The sequence below is a fragment of the Hakea prostrata genome, chromosome 8, assembly GCF_041222555.1.
Source record: "Hakea prostrata isolate BN-2017 chromosome 8, UWA_Hpros_2, whole genome shotgun sequence".
NCBI classification, from domain to species: domain Eukaryota; kingdom Viridiplantae; phylum Streptophyta; class Magnoliopsida; order Proteales; family Proteaceae; genus Hakea; species Hakea prostrata.
This window is the reverse complement of record NC_142607.1, coordinates 20,678,390-20,698,246: the sequence shown is the minus strand read 5'-3', so window position 1 is coordinate 20,698,246 and position 19,857 is coordinate 20,678,390. Positions and strand designations below refer to the sequence as shown.

The 19,857-nt window shown below is 39.7% G+C and overlaps 1 protein-coding gene across 6 annotated transcripts in view; it reads right to left on the bottom strand.

Annotated features, from left to right (window-relative positions):
• The window catches only part of LOC149007408 (sodium/pyruvate cotransporter BASS2, chloroplastic-like), a 119,517-nt gene that overhangs the window by 84,941 nt on the left and 14,719 nt on the right, over positions 1-19,857 (bottom strand). For all 6 annotated transcript variants that reach the window (XM_089165720.1, XM_089165718.1, XM_089165721.1 and 3 more), the window contains exons 3-7: positions 15,431-15,545; positions 15,251-15,292; positions 14,145-14,258; positions 13,954-14,016; positions 9,951-10,078 (exon numbers count right to left, since the gene is read on the bottom strand). In XM_089165720.1, the coding sequence (XP_089021846.1) occupies positions 9,951-10,078; positions 13,954-14,016; positions 14,145-14,258; positions 15,251-15,292; positions 15,431-15,545 (462 nt within the window). The remainder of the gene's footprint in view (positions 1-9,950; positions 10,079-13,953; positions 14,017-14,144; positions 14,259-15,250; positions 15,293-15,430; positions 15,546-19,857) is intronic.

Genomic DNA, 19,857 nt, shown 5'->3' with positions numbered 1-19,857 from the left:
TTTCTCCAAATGGGCTTATTACCATAGTATTCCAGCACATACAGCCCAGGGGCCCTATTATAGAGATATGATTGAGGAGATAGGCAGGGCTGGGAGTGGTGTACAGGGCCCCACTCCATATGAGATATATAATGTGTATTTGCCTAAGCATAAAGAGGACTTAAATGAATACATTAAGGGATTAAAGCCCATGTGGAATCATTATAGAGTGACTGTGATGGCTGATTGTTGGACTAGTCCCACTAGTCAGTCCATCATCAATTTCATGTTGAATTGTGATGGGAGGACAGTGTTCCTCAAGTCAGTAGATGCATCTGGTGAGAAGAAGGATGCAAAATACATTTACAAATTATTGAAGCAAATGGTGAAGGAGGTTGGAGTGGAAAATGTGATTCAAATTGTGACTGATAATGGCTCCAACTACAAGAAAGCTAGGCTGAAGATGCAGGAGAACTCCAGGTATCTAAACATATAGTATTAATTTTCATTTGTAAATACTAAATACATATATTTACATTACACATGTACATGTACACTTTATAACTTTGTATTGATGGCTTGATGCCTTGATGGATGGACAGATATAAGTTCTTTTGGACTCCATATGCTGCTCACTGCCTTGACTTAATGTTGAAGGACATCGGAAAGGTCAAGCTTGTGAAGAATACCGTGGAGCAAGCCCGACAAGTTAGCACCTTCATCTATAACCACACCTATGCATTAAAGATGATGAGGGACAAGTGTCAGGGTGAGTTAGTGAGGCCAGGCATAACCAGATTTGCTACTAATTGGATAGCACTGCAGAGCTTTGAGAGTAAAAAGACTGGCCTTAGGAGCATGTTTGCATCAGAGGAGTGGTTTAACTGGGAGGGTTCTTCATCAGTGGGAGGAAGGAGAGCACAGTTGACCATACTCGATGAGACTTTCTGGCACAATGTGAGGATAGTGGTGAAGATGCTTGAGCCTGTGGTTCATGTGTTGAGGATGGTAGATTAGTAGAGAAAACCTACTCAACCACACATATTTTCTGTAGTAGAGAGGATGAGGCAGCAAGTTGCTCAGGTCCACCCACACGGCAACAAGAGAGTCCTCCAAATCATCGACATTAGATGGGAGTCTATGTTGCAGCATCCACTGCATAAGGCTGGTGAGTTGTTAAGTCTAGTATTTAATTTAATTTTCATTATGTTATGTTATCACACATTCACACTATTAAGCATTAACTATTCCCTTTTATGACATACTTTTTCTTCCACAACATACTATTTAAATCCCAAGTACAATTACAAGGACAATCTTGGGATGAGGCAAGATTTGATGGATGCAGCCCAAAATGTAGTGGAGAAGTTGGAACCGGATCCAGCTAAACAAGCAGTCATCCTTATGGAGGTGAGATAGTGATTTGAAATTTTGAATAATTTGATATGCACAAAATCACAATTCATAATTTTATACTAAATCATTAACATAGTAAGTAGTAACTACTAACTACTAACTAGTTATTGTTTTTTCTCTTTATATATTAGATAAAGGCATTAGGGATACCACTGGGAGCTTCAGTCGTTCTGTGGCCGTATCGGGACGGGAATCCACCCCTGCGGGTAAGTTCATTTGTTTTATTATACATTTAATTATTATATTCTATCTTTAATTTAGTTATTTAAGTATTAAAATGACTTGGAGTCTATGTTTGTTGCAGCTGAGTCGTGGTTGCAATTTGGACGAGATTCACACCATTTGAGTAGGATTGCAAGCAAAGTGCTCTCCCAAACATGTTCTGCCACTGGTTGTGAGCGAAACTAGAGCACCTTCAACCTCATTCACTCGAAGAGGCGCAACCGATTGGGTGTGAAGCGTCTAGATGACCTTGTCTACAAACACTATAATATGAGATTGAGAGAGGATCATATTAGACAGGGGATGGACAGAGAGAGTACCAATATCGAATTGGCTGATATATTTGAGATGGATGATGATGATAACCCAGTAGTTGACTGGATCAGGGATAGTGGAGAGTCATTATTGGATGAGGAGGGAGGACGTCCCAATAGACAGATTGCAGAGGAGATAAGGGCTGATGTGGAGGACTTCATGGCGAGGGAGGGGAGTGCACATGCAGAGCCCGCCCGTCCATTCGTGCCATACCCTAGTGCATCCACCAGGAGTGAGGATTTGATTCTCTGGTCCAACATTGAGAATGAGGTGACTAAGGCCTTCGGCGATGACAACGATGGTGGTGATGATGACGATGGCAGTGATGATGGAGGGGATGAGGAGGGTGTTGGACCTCGTGATCAGGATTCAGCTGATCCTAGGGACAAACCACCACCACCACCACGTGAGAGTCAAGGGTGGGGAGGACGACCATTGAGATTCACGGGCAAGAGTTGGTTCACCCATGCGACACAGGATTCAGACCATACTGGAACTGCATCTCGAGGCAAAAATGTTTCCTCTACATATTCGAGGAAGGGGAAGGGGAGACAACACGGCTGGAGCACAGAGGACACGCCATCATATGGGTCCTACCGTCCAACCGATGCATAGAGCTTGGTGGGATCTATGAGATCGATGAGCATTGATGATGCTAAAGACTCCTCCACCTCTAGAGGATCTGGATGGCATAGGCCTGCAAAGTCCTCATATGATACTGCTGTGGAGAGTATTGGTTCTACCGAGTCGACTTATGGTTATAGACCATATGGTGTCCCTCCTGGCTATCAGATTTAGGGTTAGGCCAGTCAGCCACTAGTGGAGCCTTATGGTTATGGAGCAGCCTATGGAGCTATTGGTGTCCCTCCCACTGTCACCTATCGGAGTCAACCATTGGGACCTTATTAGTATGGACCTTATCCTTCTCCTGAGAGCCAGGGTGCTCTTTCATTTTTTGAGCAGATCTTCCACACTATTCCACAGCCACAAGGCCCACCACCACCAGTTCCTTCTTTGGAGATTCACAACTTCCCACCGTCAGGAAATCTTATGCATGTGGATGAGGCCACGTACAGAGATGCAGTTGTTGACTACGTCCAAAAATATATGGGGCAAACATTATGGGAGTTGTATTGTCATTTGTGTGGGGTGCAGAAGAAGAGGGAGACCTTGAGGCTTGAATAGAATAGACTTGTAAGTCTTAAGTAATAACATTCTCGCTTCTTCTCTGATGTACTATATACTTGGATAGTTGGATGTTACATTTTCAGTAGTTTTTTTAGTAAACTAGTAGTTCTATAGTGTTTATTATGCTTGAAATAGGTAGTATGCAAGAAACCAAATCAATTTGAGTGCATTTGAGGCTCAAAATTGAGTTTTCAAGAGTTAGATAAAAAGTATCCAGTTTCGGTCGAAATTTCAACTGAAACCTGGAAATTTCGACCTTTTCCAAGGTCGAAATTTCCATTTCGACCAAAATTTCTTCCTTGGTAGGGAGCAGCAGAGGGTTGATGACATGAGGAGGCAACACAAGTCGATGGGTTGTGAGTCCTCTAGAGAGCCAGTAGCTATGGGAGGCACAGGCAACTCCGTTCCTATAAGGAGTCAAAGTGTGAGGTAGGAGGTTCCTATCTGACGGGCCCCAACGAGGGGTCGAGCTTCATCAACACATCCTACAAATCCAGATTTGGAGATTCTTCGCAGTGATCCGGCCATATTTAGGAGGCCTGAGCAAAAGCAGAGAAAGTTGAAGCACTTATAGGGGAGTGTAAAGGAGAAAGTAGGGATGGCTTTTTCTAAATGGGTTTATTACCATATAGTATTCCAGCATATACAGCCCAAGGGCCCTACTATAGGGATATGATTGAGGAGATAGGTAGGGCTGGGAGTGGTGTACAGGGCCCCACTCCATATAAGATATATAATGTCTATTTGCCTAAGCATAAGGAGGAGTTAAATGAGTATATTAATGGATTAAAGCCCATGTTGGCTTATTATGGAGTGACTGTGATGGCAGATGGTTGGACTGGTCCCACTAGACAATCCATCATCAATTTCATGTTGAATTGTGATGGGAGGACAGTGTCACTCAAGTCAGTAGATGCATCTAATGAGAAGAAGGATGCAAAATACATTTATATTAAAGCAAGTGGTGAAGGAGGTTGGAGTGAAGAATGTGATCCGATTTTTGACTGATAATAGCTCCAACTACAAGAAAGTTGGGTTAAAGATGCAAAGGAACCCCAAGTATCAAAACATGCTTCTACTTCTAGTACTAATTTTCATTTTTAAACACATATAGTTACATTGCATGTACACTTTATAACTTTGTATTAATGCCTTGATGGATGGACAAGGCTCTTTTGGACTCCATGTGCTGCTCACTGCATTAATTTAATGCTAAAGGACATCGGAAAGGTCAAGCTTGTGAAGAAGACTGTGGAGCAAGCCCGACAAGTTAGCATATTCATCTATAACCACACATATGCATTAAAGATGATGAGGGACAAGTGTCAAGGTGACTTAGTGAGGCCAGGCATAACTAGATTTGCTACCAATTGGATAGCACTGCAGAGCTTTGAGAGTAGGAAGACTGACCTTAGGAGCATGTTTGCATCAGAGCAGTGGCTTAACTGAGAGGGTTTCTTCTTCCATAGGATGAAGGAGAGCATAGTTGACCATACTCGATGACAGTTTATGGCACAATGTGAGGCAGTGGTGAAAATGCTTAAGCCTGTGGTGCATGTGTTGAGGATTGGATCAACAAAGAAGACATACTCTACCACACATATGAGCTGCAATAGATAGAATGAAGCAGCAAGTTGCTCAAGTCTACCCACATGACAACAAGCAAGTCCTTGACATCATCCAAGTTAGATGGGAGTCTATGTTGCAACATCCACTGCATAAGGCTGGTGAGTTGTTAAGTCTAGGATTCAATTTAATTTTCATTATTTTATCTCACAATTAGGTATTTAAGTATTGATTATTCCCTCTTATTTTTTTTCTTTTTCTTACACAACATACTATTTAAATCCCAAGTACCATTACAAAGACAATATTGGGATGAGGCAAGATTTGATGGATGCCGTCCAAACTATAGTGGAGAAGTTGGAACCGGATCCTTTTAAACAAGCAATCATCCTTATAAAAGTGAGATAGTGATTTGTTATTCACAATATATTAAGTTATTAACCTAGTTATTATTTTTTTTCTTTATATATTAAATAAAGGCATTTAGGGATGCCACTGGGAGCTTAGGTTGTTCTGTGGTCGTATCAGGACGGGAATCCGACCCTGAGGGTAAGTTCATTCATTATATATTTAATTATTATATTATATCTTTAACTTAGTTATTTAAGTATTGAAATGACTTGGAGTCTATGTTTGTTGCAGCTGACCGATGATTGTAATTTGGATGTGACTCACCCCACTTTAGTACGATTGCAAGCAAAGTGCTCTCCCAAACATGTTTAACCACTGGTTGTGAGCGAAATTGGAGACCCTTCAGCCTCATCCACTCAAAGAGGCCCAACCGAGTTGGTGTGAAGCTTTTAGAGGACCTTATTTACTTACACTATAATATAAGACTGAGGGAGGATCATATTAGACAGGGGATGGAGAGAGAGAGAGAGAGTAACAACATCCAGTTGGCCGACATATTTGAGATGGATGGTGATGATAACTCAGTAGTTAACTGGATCAAGGAGAGTGGAGAGTCATTGGAGCACCTTCAGCCTCATCCACTCAAAGAGGCGCAACCGATTTGGTGTGAAGCGTCTAAAGGACCTTATCTACTTACAGTTTAATGTAAGACTAAGGGAGGATCATATTAGACAAGGGATGGACAGAGAGAGTAACAATATCCAATTGGCCAACATATTTGAGATGGATGGTGATGATAACCCAAGAGTTAACTGGATCAAGGACACTGAAGAGTCATTGTTGGATAAAGAGGGAGGTCGTCCCAGTAGAAAAATTGCAAAGGAGATGGGGGCTGATGTGGATGGCTTCATGGCCTAGGAGGAGAGTGTGCATGCAGCGCCCGCCTATCCTTTTGTGCCACACCCTAGTGCATCCACCCAGAGTGAGGATTTGATTGTCTGGTCCGACAATGACGATGATACGACTCTGGCCTCCGGCAATGACAACTATGGTGATGATGATGATGACGATGATGATGATGATGATGATGATGATGATGGAGGGGATGAGGAGGGTGTTGGACCTCGTGATCAAGATTCAACTGATCCTAGGGACAGACCACCACCACCAGTATGTGAGTGTAAGGGGGGAGGACGACCACCGAGATTCACAGGCAAGAGTCAATTCACCTATATGACACAAGATTTAGACCATATTGAAGCTGCATCACAAAGCGAAAATGTTTCCTCTACATATTCGAAGAAAGTGAAGGAGAGAGCACAACTATAGCATGGAGGACACGGCATCATATAGGTCTTACCATCCAGCTGATGCAGAGAGCTTGGTGGGATCTATGGGATCGATGAGCATAGACGATTTCAGAGACTCCACCTCCAGAGGATCCTGATGGCATAGGCCTGCAAAGTCCTCATATGATACTGCTCTAAAGGGTATTGGTTCTATTGGGTCAACTTATGGAGCTTATGGTTATGGACCTTATGGTGTTCCTCCTAGCTATCACACTCAGGGTTAGCCACTAGTGTTATGGAGCTTATGGTGTCCCTCCCACTGTCACCTATTGGAGTCAGCCACTGGAACCTTATTGTCAATATGGACCTTATGGTGTCCTTACCCCTGCTGACAACATGGTTGTTCCTTCATTTGTTGAGCATATCTTCCACTCAATACCATAGCCACCACTAGCCTTTCCATATACAGTTAAGCCAGTTCTTTATCTGGAGATTCACAACTTCCCACCATCCGAAAATCTTAGGCATATGGATGAGGCCACATATAGCTGCAGTTGCCAACTATGTCAACAACTATACGGAGTAAACATCATGGGACTTGTATTATCATTTGTATGGGGTGCAGATGGAAGAGGGAGACATAGAATAAAGTAGACTTGTAATTGGTAACATTCTCACTTCTTCTCATATATACTATATTCTCCAATGTTACATTTTCAATGGTTTTTTTGGTAAATTAGTAGTTTCATAGTGTTTATTATGCTTAGAATAGGTAGTGTGCAAGAATCTAAATCATTTTGAGTCCATATGAGGCCCAAAACAAAAGTTCGAATTTTTAGAAAAAAATTACAAATTTTGGCCGAAATTTTTTCCTTAATCTAACCTCCCTCACCACTTGCTTCAACTGTTTATAAATATATTTTGCATCCTTCTTCTCACTGGTGCATCCATTAACATGAGGAACAATGTCTTCCCATCAGAGTTCAACATGAAAATGATAATGGATTGTTTAATGGGACCAATCCAACTATCAACCATCACAATCACTCTATAATGAGCCCACATAGGCTTCAATCCCTCAATGTAGTCATTATATTCGTGTTTATGCCTAGGCAACTATACATTGTATATTCCATATGGGGTGGGCCCTTGTATACCATTCTCAACCCTACCTATCTCCTCAATCATATCCTTGTAGTAAGGCCTTTGGATTACATGTGCTGGAATGCTATGGTATAATGCCCATTTGGGATAAATCATCCCCACTTTCTCATTCACACTCCCCCACAAGTGCTTTAGCTTCTTTTTCTTAGCTCTGACCTCTTAAATAGTGTCGGATCATTACGAAAAATATCTACGACCAGGATCTGTAGCATGTGCGGATGAAGCTCGGCCCTATGTTGGGGCCTGTGGGATAAGAATCTCCTCCGTCACACTCTAACTCGTCATAGGGGCTTGGAAGCTGCCCCCATATCTGTTGGCTCTCTAAAGGACACACAACCTATAGCCATAGGCTGCCTCTTCATATCATCCATCCTCCCCTACTCCATACTCATCCTCATCGCTCTCCTCATCTGTATGGCCTCTGGGTCATTGTTGGTTCCATACTCTAAGGGCTAATCTAGATCAAAGTCCTGCTCGTAGATCTGGGAGGTCATCTAGACAAGCATCCTCGAACTCCTCCCTCTGTATTCTCTTCTCTTTCCTCTTTTGCTTCCCCTTAGTTAAGTATTGTGTTGTTGCCTTATTAACCTCTAAGGGCACCTTAGTGCACCTTGTTACATTCCTGTTTCCCCCAACTATATGAACCTTCAATCTAGTGGTCCCACCTCCTCTTATTTGTTTATTATAATAATTGCACTCTTGTCCCTATCAGCTACGTCAAACATTTTTCAAAGAGAGTGCCTGATATAAGAAATACACACTAAATATCTTAAAAGGCATCAAAACATGCTCCAAAACTTACATACATGTTTCTACTAATATTTTCCTATTTTTCAATATAAAAATATAAATTAATTAGTTTTTTTAATATTTAATATTTTTTAAATAATTAAAATACATAATTAACTACCAAAAATTTGATTCAACACCATCACAACATAAATCAAGTGATGTTGTCTCATATACATTAAGTTGACGCTCATACATCATGTATACACATATTTTAGCAATATACTTTTTCAGAAAATAATTTTTAAAAAAAGAAAAATAAAAAAATAGTTGGTTTAATTTTAACACCACACAATCATATATTAATACTCTAGACTAAACATGCTTTAATTTAAAAGCAATCCAACATGATTCGAGCCATGAACAAAACAAAAATAAACAATGGGAAAGTTCGTTAACTCACCTTGCAAGAATCTCAAAACCCCACCACTAGAGGACCAAATGTGGTGTTTGAATGCAATGGAGTTTCACAAATTAGGTGAAATGAGGGAAGAAGTAAACAAAAAGTGAACAAATTTAAAACGAGGTCGAAATCCCAACTGGTGGAACTAGGAAACCTCGCAGGTTCCTATTAAAACATTGTAATTTATAAAAGGGACTCTGGGTCGTTTTGGCCTAAACAAGTCAGTACCGAAATTTCAGCCAGTTCTGACAGAAATTTCCCTATGTTTCGGTTGAAACAAAGTACTAGGATAAAAATTTTAAGTTTCATTTTGTTTTCAGAAACTGCAGGCGTTCGGTCGAAATTTCCCTATTTTCAACCCAAATTTACTCTATGATTGAGGGTAGAATTGTCTTGTTTGAATCTTTTATTATTTTCTTTGTAACATTCCCACTTTCAGAGATTCTGATGTATTTTTGGAAGGTTATTAGTATAAATAAAGGCCCTGCTGAAGTCTCTTAGATGTAAGTCAGGATTTCCACAAATATTTCAACTGAGGCATACTTTCCTGACATACAATTAAGGTGCGGAAAATCAGAACAAAGTGAAACAAAAAGAATAGAATTTAATTATGAACTTCCACCTAGATGAAGACGACAAACAACTAACAAGAATCAGCATTTAGTTATCAATCCACCCAGATGAATATGACAAACAACTACCCACTGGCTAAATTTCAAGATTCATGTTTGTGTTCATGTATCCACATAAAGATGGCAAACAAGTAAGCTCTGGGAAAATTTTGACATTGTTTTGTGTTACTGTGTGTCTACATGAAGATGACAAACAACAAACCTAGGGGAAAATTTTGTTCGTATCTTTATATATGTTTATGCATCTAAAAGGGAAATGGATTTCCAGTGTTGTACTCTCATCTAGAATTCTAGATGAATAACAATAAACCATTCTGCATATGAAAAACTTGCTATTCTGGCACCTAAATAAACGTGTACATGACTTGACAATCAAACTTATCATCAAATTGAGCAATTCTAGCACCTAAACGCACAAGTTGTCTTGGTGATGCTTTGATAACCATGATGAATACTAGGTTATACGAATGCAGCTAGCTTGAAAATCAAACTAATCATAAAATTAAGCCAAATAAAATTTCTGTCCTATTGTATTTGAAATCCAAACTGAATATCATGGTAGGATCATAGCAATTACGCTCAACAATGCATCTATGCTTCAACAAAAACGTAAAGCACATATGTCAGTAAGCTTACGTCGTCATGAGAACTGATAGGGCCACATTTCCCCTTGATATGTAGGTTGCAACATTTGATGCCTGACCTCCAGGGCAGCATGAGACCAATATAAGACCAGTAGCAAGAGGAGCAGAAAGTTTCAGAGTCTGCAAACCAAAAACAGTAGAGTTAGTACAAAAATTCAAAACCCTGGGAGATATAAAAGCCATGATGCTACAGATAGATTTTCATATCAAATATTAACAAGCTGCAGTAATTCCTGTAAGCAGCACATATGATTTGCAGGTCAGAAGAGATACCATGCAAATGCAAGTTTCCTGATGTAGTGCCTAAGTGCCACCATAATAGGAAAAATTATGTATATTCAGCTTACAACATTTGCTAAGGTTATTGAGGATGATATTGAATACACAATCCTTTGCCAATGCTCCTCATAAAAAAAGTAAATTTATCTGGTTGGCTTTAGGGGATATCATCACCACAGGGATCACACATGCCAAAAGAAATTAAACGCTCATCATAGCTCTATGAGATACTGGCATCACAGAGAAAATCTGGATCAAGGAGCATAGCTTTAGCATGTCAATCACCTAAAATTGTTCCCTTATGAAGATGGTTGCTAAGATGAATGATGTATGTAGATCTGAAGACCCACATCCGCAAGAAGAATAAGAGTAGGAAGTTCAAGTAGTGTTTATCAGATTTTACAATTAATTCTATTTTGATGCTTTTGTGTTTTTGTGCTTTGGTTCAATTTAACTTAGTAGATCCCTTTTTCTTTGACCTTAATAATTATTTACATTGTTAATTGGGAACACCCCAATCCATGGCTTAACAGATGGTCTGCTATGTTAATTTAGGCCTATGGCCTCATAAATAAAAGCAGCTCATGGGAGGGTCCTCCGTTACTTTCACAATTTAAAGATTATGCTGCAAGCTGCTGTTTTGCAACTTTTATCTTCGTAATGTAATTACAATAACCAGTAAGAACAGAGAATAGAAGGAAGAAAGAAGATGTGGTGGAGAAGAAGAGATGGAGGAGGGAATGGAGAGTTGTGCTGGATGCAGTCCTCCTCTGTAGTGTATTTTGTTACTGATGAAAAGATTCCAAATTAGTGAGATCTTCAACCATTCTCAAATCTGATTACAAGATCTTCATATATCTTCAAATAGACTTGCTTCACACTCCAGCAACAAGAAGGAAAGCAAAGAAATCTCCCTAAGTACTGCTTTCTAGTCAAGCTACATAAAAATAGAAAGCGTAGAAAATAGAAAAGTAGTATTTTAATCTAATAAATAAGAGCTAAGGAAATAAAAGGCATAATGAAATCAGATCTAGTCCAATCTGGGGTGGGCCCACATAGTGGAGTTACCACTGAAGTGGTAAATCACACATATCTTAACACTCCGCCTCAAGCTGGACTATACATATCAAAGGATCCCACATAGAATAAGTAGAACATGTACTACAAACTTCATAATCCCCAGCATAAGTAGCAATAGTAGACGTCGAAAAAGCACTGAGAGAGTTTCACCCAGGAGATAATTGACAGTAACTTTAATATTCTCATGTCGAAAAAACCATCTAACAATGAGAACGATAAGCAGCATTGAACATGAACCACATCCACAAGCAAAACAACAAGAATAATATCAAAGGCACTATCAAAATAATGCCAATAAAAGTATGTGGCAAATGTCTCAAAAGTGAAGCATTTCCAGTGGTTACATCATAAAAGGCAGGTTGTAGGCAAGACCCTCCACAGTAGAGAATAAAAAATGCAGCTCCAATGTCCACACAAATAGATAAAAGTGCAGCACCAATGGCAACACAACTAGATAAAAAGTGCAGCTCCAATCTCAACACTAGTAGTTTAGAAATGTAGATCCGATTTCCATACAAGTAAACAGAAGTGCAGCTTTGATGTCTGCACAAGTAGATAAAAGTGCAGCTCCAAAGTTTGCCCATAAGCTCTTTACAAAAAGGCAAGATGTAGATAATAGGTATGAATTCTGCTCAACTGAAGGCAAAAATAGAGCCTCAAAAAGGTCACTACAAGTCAAACATAGGTTTTTATAATCTAAAAAGGAAAAATATAGGTTATTGCAGACCTAGTAATTAAGTAAAAGGTAGTATGGGTTTGCTTGTTAGGCTCTAGGAATAGCAGCATATAGGCAGCAACAAGTAGAACCGAAATATCCTTAGAGATGATTCTCAAACAGGCAACTTTTTAATTTCAGAAGGGGATCTGTAGCCACTGCTTTGATACCATATAACAGAACTAAAATAACTAGTAAGAACAGAGAACAGAAAGAAGACAGAAGATGTGGTGGAGAAGGAGGGAATGGAGAGTTGTACTGGATGTAGCTCTCCCCATCAGCAGTGTATTTTATTACTGAAAATTTTCCAGATTAGAGAGATCTTCAAATATCCTCAAATCCAGTTACAAGATCTTCATACATCTTCAAACTGGCTTGCTTGACATTCAAGCAACAAGAAGGAAAGAAAATAGATCTACATAAGTATTGTTTACTGGTCAAACTACATAAAAATAGAAAGTTTAGAAAATAGAATGTAATATCCTAATATTATAAATAGGAGCAGGAATAAAATAAAATCTGGGCATAATGAAATCAGATCTAATCCAATCTGGAGTCAACCCTACATATGTTGTTACCATTGAAGTGTAAATCACAGATATCTTAACAATCTTCTTCATGAAGAACTTTGCATTGTATCAATCAAGGTTAATAGAGTTGGTATTTGATCAGATTGACACCTTGCAGCGGGAAGGTTGGTGGCTCTTTAATTCTTCTTATCTCTTGATCACAGTCCTACATTCAAGCAAGATGATTCCAAGGTGTTCTTCATCAAGAAGTCTGAACCAGATTCAAACCCTAGGCATTCTCTTCTTCTCTTCTACACCATCCTCAACTAGCACAGCACAGTTTAACTATAGAAACTACATCAGAGTTTGATCGAGTCTCCCTTCCCCAGATGGAAAAAACTCAGTCCAAGTTTGATGGTAATCTAACCAGCTAAAACCACTCAACCCACAGTCCTCTTCCCAAACCCTAACTCTAGATTCCACTAATCACCATAATAGGATTAGTACAGTGATCTTTGATCCACCCAATCTTTTAAATCCGTGAATAAGGTATCAGATTTAAATATAAATAAAAAACCAATTAAAGCACCATTAAAGCATAGAAAGTATTCACAGGATACAGATAAAAGTAAAATATGACTTCTCTTTCAGAATTCAGATTTTAAAGGAAAAAAACAAATATGGAAACAGGTTCTCACACATCAACTGTAGAAATCCTTTTCCACAAGCCACATGAAAGTGTACAGCCAGATTCACTGCACATGTTGCCCAAGTCATCATATATTCTTGTATTGCCAATTTAACTTCTCTAATTGTATCCCATAATCCGAACATTATTTGAAAAGCAGGCACCATTGAACTACAACTGTTGAGAGAACAAGGGAAACCCTATACATGCCCATATGGTTGAGTAAGGACCAATAAATTTAACCTGCAATATATCCAGGAAAATCCCTATTGCCAAATCATTTTTTCTCCACAAGGCAAAAGTAGATGGCATGTGAGAGAGAAGGAAAGCCTTTGAATTATGTCAATCATGGACATACTAGAAACATAATACTATACAAATAGAAAAACAGTGCTTTCAAAGAACAGAACACTGAGGTCAAACTTGAAACTGATTACTTATTATCATAAAATCCTCAATTTTGTATAGACTTATCTATAGCATTTCATAATTTCAACCTTGAAAAAAGCATAATTTCCTTAAGCCCCTTCATTTCCAGATAGAAAAATGTCTCTTAATAGTCAAGAATGATATAAAATTCTTCAGAGATTCAATAAGTGAACTCATAAAATAAATTTTATTTTACCACTTTAAACAATAACTAGGTCAAAGATATTTCACGATCAGGGCAGAGAGAATGAGGGACATAAGGATGCAAGGAGAAAGATTGCCCAGTAGGCCTTACCAGTGCAATAAAGAAACCCAATATGGGCTTGATTAAATACTGAGCAAGAAATCCTATACCCACCTGCAAGTAGAAAAATTGACTAATTCTGAAACAGTAAAACGAAATGAACGGAAATTCATAATTTACAATCACTAAGCTTAAAAACCAGGAAAATTCCCAACCATCAACTAAATAGTATGGCTACTTACCGTCCATGGGTTCCGAAGACAACGTCTGAAATCTTCGAATGTCAGTGTCAACCCCATGGAAAGCATGAGGAAGCCCAAGCCAACGGTGAAAAGGTCAGTTTGCAACCAAGTAACCTGCAGAAGATCAAAGCAAGTGATTTAGCAAACTGGATATTAGAACTAATGATGCAGATCCAGCATCAAAGAGGATGTCTTCCCTTAGAAAAATACATATGGTTGGTACATGTAACAGGCTGGGCCTTCATTGGCTGTGTTTACCTTGCAATCCATCAACTTCATGGACCTAAAACAAGGGTAAGGGTTGAGCTAAAGCGCTGCTGCTCCTGTTTCCTCTTTGAGAGAGTCAAACTGCATTGGAGTTGGACTCCATTATCCTAAGGTCTGGGACCTTCAAAGCTGCTGGGGAGCTATCTATTGTGTTGGCCAAACAAGTCCTCTTAAAGGGAGTTATTAGGCAGGCAACATTCAGGTCCCGAAACTTCCTTCTTCCCACTTCTATTTTACTTTTACTTACAGAGTTGAAACCAAATCCACCAATGAAACTGCACTGTTCCCTAAATTCTGTTTTTTTGTGAGAACCCTGGTTTTCCCTTTTAAAGTGAACGGAAATCATTGAAACCCACTTCCTTGGAACTGTGTTAAGATAAACTACAGTTTTAAGCCATTACAACCCCCCAAAGCCCTTACACCTAGTCAAACTTGAAATCCAACAACTGCAGATTTCATCACCTCAACAGGATCAGTTTAAAGCCTCCTTTTGGGGAACACAGCCTTCAATTTCTTCCCTCCATTCTCTTATTCAAGCCATCTGAGCCGTACAGCCATATTGACATTTGAATCCGTAGACTGGTGCTACAAATCCTGAGGCTGAGATTCAAACCAGTCATTCCCTCATCCATATCAGTCCCACCCCTAAAGCCACAGCTCAATTTGGTTCTGTTTTAAGAGGATTCTGATGTGTCCCTGGCTTTTCTTGGACTGCCCCATCACAAGAGGCTGCATTAACTAATGGTATGCTCAAAGTTTTGTGAACCTTTTATAGCCATATGTGCAGATTAAAGGGAAACAACATAATCAAATTTGCGATGATAGAATAGTAACATTACCGCAGCTGGCTTGTAGATACCTATAATTGTCCCCAATATAACCTGCCACACTAGCAAATAAGAATTCAGAAAGTCTGAACCACAGAAAAAAGATTACAATAAAATGTAGCTTTGGAAAGAACTTTTTACCAAACATGAAGAATTTTTGCGAGAACTTTCACATGATATGTAAGTACTTACCCACACAGGGAAAAGAGTTGTTAATGTTTCAATTATGCTCTCATACTGTCTCATTCCACTGCTGTCACTACTGCCGAATACATCATCTGCTGCTTTGCACAAAACTTGACAGGAACTGCAAATAGCAAATAGATATTGGGCAACTAAATTACCAACAATGCATTTAAGAAGATGAAAATAGAAAAGTGCAAAGATTGAGCAGATAGGTCAAGCAAAAAGCAAGTCTTAAAATAAATCTAGCCTCTGCCACAATCCAAGATTGTAGTGGATAATGGAATGCTTCTAAGTTTGACTAATTCCACCTTTGTGAAGTGTTAATCTCAATTAACAGAAGATTCTTTCATAGAAAGAAAAGCTAGTAGATAACTAGCTGAAACCTGAAACAGGATGCGTCAGCCAATTCTGAAGAAAATAATTGTGGTATACAACACAACAACAACTCAGCCTTATCTCAGCCTTATCCCAGCTAAGTGGAATCAGCGACATGGATCCTTGCCTTCCAATAATTTCTATTTGAGGTCATGCTAGATACAAGGCCTAAGCCATTTATGCCTTTTCTCACCATTCTCCCAAGGTTATTTTAGGTCAGCCCCTAGCTCTTTTAGTTGATTCCATTTGGATTAAATCTGATGTAAATCATTTCCAGGGGAAGCCCAGGGCCCAGGGTTGCTTTCCCTAACCCTGCAGCTGCTAATTCCACCCGGGATATTTTGGTAATTTTGGTAAATTTCGTTGAGCCCAAGTTACTGTGTCATTGAGTCCATCATGTTTGTGGGACCCTAGATAGCCTTAGATTTTTAAATTGAGTCCTTATGTTGTTAGTTATTGAAGAGTCCTAAATAGCGTTAAATTCCTAGTAAGTGATGGAGTCCATTAGGGTTGTTCCAACCCTTGCATAGAACCAACATCTACTGTTAGAATTCAAATTAGAAAACTCTAGAGTAAGTTATGAAGGTTCCTCGTGTGAGTTAAAGTATTATGAGTTTTTATAAGAATTGGATTGCAAGTTGGAATCCAAGTTGGTTACTTAAGTTGAGTCCTATTGTGCTTTCTTTTTAGAGGCTATAAATAAGCCTACATACTCTGTAACCAGCAAGTTGAATTGAATTAATAAACATTGATTAGGTGTTGGAGGCAAAAGAAGTCATGGGTTTCCTCAGGAATGCCTGCAACATCTTCAAGTGAGTAATTTCTGCAGTTTTCTTCAATTTACAGCAACCGTACTGCATCTTCCAATTAACATCATTCCCAGCCCCATCCCAGCGCTTCTCTTCTTCGTCTCTACCACCTGCAACCCTCCCCCATCCCTTGAACCCTAGTTTGAGAATCCCAGCCATTTTCCCTCCATCGCAGACAACCCCAGCCCCCTGTCAACCCCTGTGGCAACTTTAGGATCCCTTCCCCTTTCACCATTGGCTAACCCCCAACCCTCCTCTAACCCTAAACTGCAATCTCAGCCCTTTCCCTTAGGCTTTCCCCTTCTAAAGCATGTGGCAACTTCAACTTCTGGAATCTCCAGAAGTAAAATTCAAAGTTCCAGCAACAATCTGAACCTTAGATTCCCTTAACCCCTTGACCTAGACCTACCCCTTTAGGACTTAGAAACTGTTACCTACCCTCGACCCTAAGTAACAGCCCTTCCCCCTCTAAATGCTAGAAGCTTCTGTAACTCGTCTTCTTCATTAGAAACCCTAATCCTAAAAAAAACTTCAAAAACCTAAATCTCCTTATTCCCTCATCCAAACCTTAAGCCCTTTTAAGATTAGCTTCCCTATCACTTATTGACACTCAAACTATTGCAGAGCAATAGTTGAGGGTTCTTCGAGAAGACGAAGAAGATAGAGAGAAAGAATTAAGAGAGACTAGGGAAATACTTCATTGCCTTTCGTATGGTATGCTTATACATTTATAATGCGTGTGTTACTCAAAAATTACTAGAATAGAACATACTGAAAGCGATTATAACAAATCACATGGTGTAGTCATTGAAAAAGGCAGGCTGTTTGGCTACACGAGAGCTTCAACATGGAGGCCCTGGTGGTTTGGTTGCCACCAGTCCATTGAATTAAAAGTTGGCGTATTGCACTGCCTTGACGCAGCAACTGGAGTTCTTGAAGAACTGCAGTTGGCGTCAATTCTTGTGGAGGAAGTGTAGGTGGAGCAGAGGTAGGTGGAGGATCGCTGACGCATGGTTTGAGCAAAGAGGCGTGAAAAACAGGATGGATCTGAGAACCTAGTGGAAGAGCTAGACAATAAGCAACCTTACCCACTCGTTCCGTAACCTGAAATGGTCTATAGTAACGCTTTCCCAACTTATGATTCAAACAGCGAGCAACTATCTGCTGGTGATAGAGACGAAGCCGGACATAGAGCCAGTCTCCAACAGCGAAGTCATGATCCTGATGCCGTTTATCTGCTTGCAGTTTCATGCATTCTTGAGACTTCAACAGGTTGTGCTTAAGATCAAAGAGAAGCTGGTCACAGATCTGCAATTCGTCATCAACCGCAACATTCGAGGAGGACCGTGGAAGGTAATGTGCTACAGTTGGAGGTTCACGGCCGTAAAGTGCTTGAAATGGGGAAGTCTCTATACCAGAGTGCTAAGCTGTATTGTAAGAATACTCTGCCTAGCTCAGAAATTTCGCCCAGCGATGAGGATAATCGGATACAAAGCAGCGGAGATACATTTTTTAATGTCCGATTTACCACCTCGGTTTGGCCATCGGTCTGTGGATGGTATGCGGTACTCAGGGCTAAAGTTGTGCCGTGGAGACAATGCAACTCTTTCCAGAAGCTACGAGAAAACAGAGGATCGCGATCACTCACAATGGATCGTGGAATTCCATGGTGACGAACAACTTCTGTGAAATCCAGCCCAAACCTAGCCAGGTCACCCTATCTGTTTTGGGTAAAGAAGGGTTAGTTTAAATGTTGACTTTAAAGTTGGACCGTGATTTCAGTTTTACTATCTTTGAAAATCTTAGGAAGCCATGTCAGACCTTTCTCTTAGGGTTGATCCAATGTCCCAAAATGACGGATGATGTCTTTGAGGGCCATCTCAGTAGAAGATATGGTGTTTGACCCAAAACCCATGGATATTGATGATGGTGTTTCCTTATGGAAACTTTAATTGATTTGGTGTTGAACTACTCATTGGTGAAGAAGAACTTGGTTGATGGACCTAAAGCTTAGTTGGACCTGGTTTGAAGACATTCCTCCATACTAGGTAAGTAGTATGATGCGTTGAAAGAAGCCCATCCAAAAATATTGAAGTTAGGCCCATTAAATCCCTATTTTTGAACAAGCTGTCTAGGCAGTGGCATTTTGATAATTTTCTATTTTGAAGGTTTTTAAAAGCTTTATTTCTTTTAATTTCGTGGCAAACAATCCCACTAGGTTTCTAACTCTCTAGAGAACGTGGAAAGGACCTTAGAACTTCCTCTTTGGCAACCAATCAATCAACAGGGTCAGTTTGGTCAGTTTGGTGAAATCCTAGTAATTCTTGGACTCTGTGTGCTATTTAAAGAGGGGGAACTCCATGTTTTTCAATCCCAATCTATTCTAAACCTTTGGAGAACGTGGGAAGAGCCCTAGATCCTCTCCTTCGAAGCCAAGAAAGACCCTCAAACATCTGTTCAGATTTCTTCATCGGTTTCTCTTCTAAAAGGTTAGTATTCAATTCGTTTCTTCTTTAATTCATTCTTTCTTCTCTACTTCTGATATTCTGATTATGAGAAGGGTATTACACTGCTGTAATAACCTCTTCTCTAATTCTTTTAGCCCTAGAGTGAATTCCCCAATTCACTCTATGTTCTTGAAGCCATATGGCGATGATTCTTGAATTTGATTCCACCAACAATCTTGATGATATTTTCCCTGAATTTTCTACCTATCTTGATTACCCCTAGCCTTTCCATGAGAGCCATCAGTTTTGTTCTGAATCTGCGCACCGAAGAGGGGTGAATTAGTTGAAATACCTAATGAACTCATGTGCTCAATCCGAATATATATCCCGAAACTAGACTTCGTAATGGACTTCCAGGAGAAAACCCCACTCAATTTGACCCCATGTAACCTTTCAAATCCTTGTCCGAAGTTGCTGAACTATGTCTGTCAAATCCTGCTTGCACATCAAAGAAGATGAGCTTAGTTGGTGGACCTAATGAACTCCAATTCTTGATCTAAAAGTATTTCTGGAAACTAGACTTCTTGATTGACTTGTAGAAGAAAACCTCACTCAATTTGACCCTGTATAGCCCTCCGAATCCCTGTTTGAACCTTGCTGTTCTGCTTGGTCGACTGATTGGTCTACTGGACCACTCGACCAAGCACTCGACCAAAGGGTTTGCCAAATCCGAGAATTTGTAATTTTTAGGGTTTTTCACTTCTATTTAAACCCTACTTCGAGTTTCTTAGTTACGGCAGCC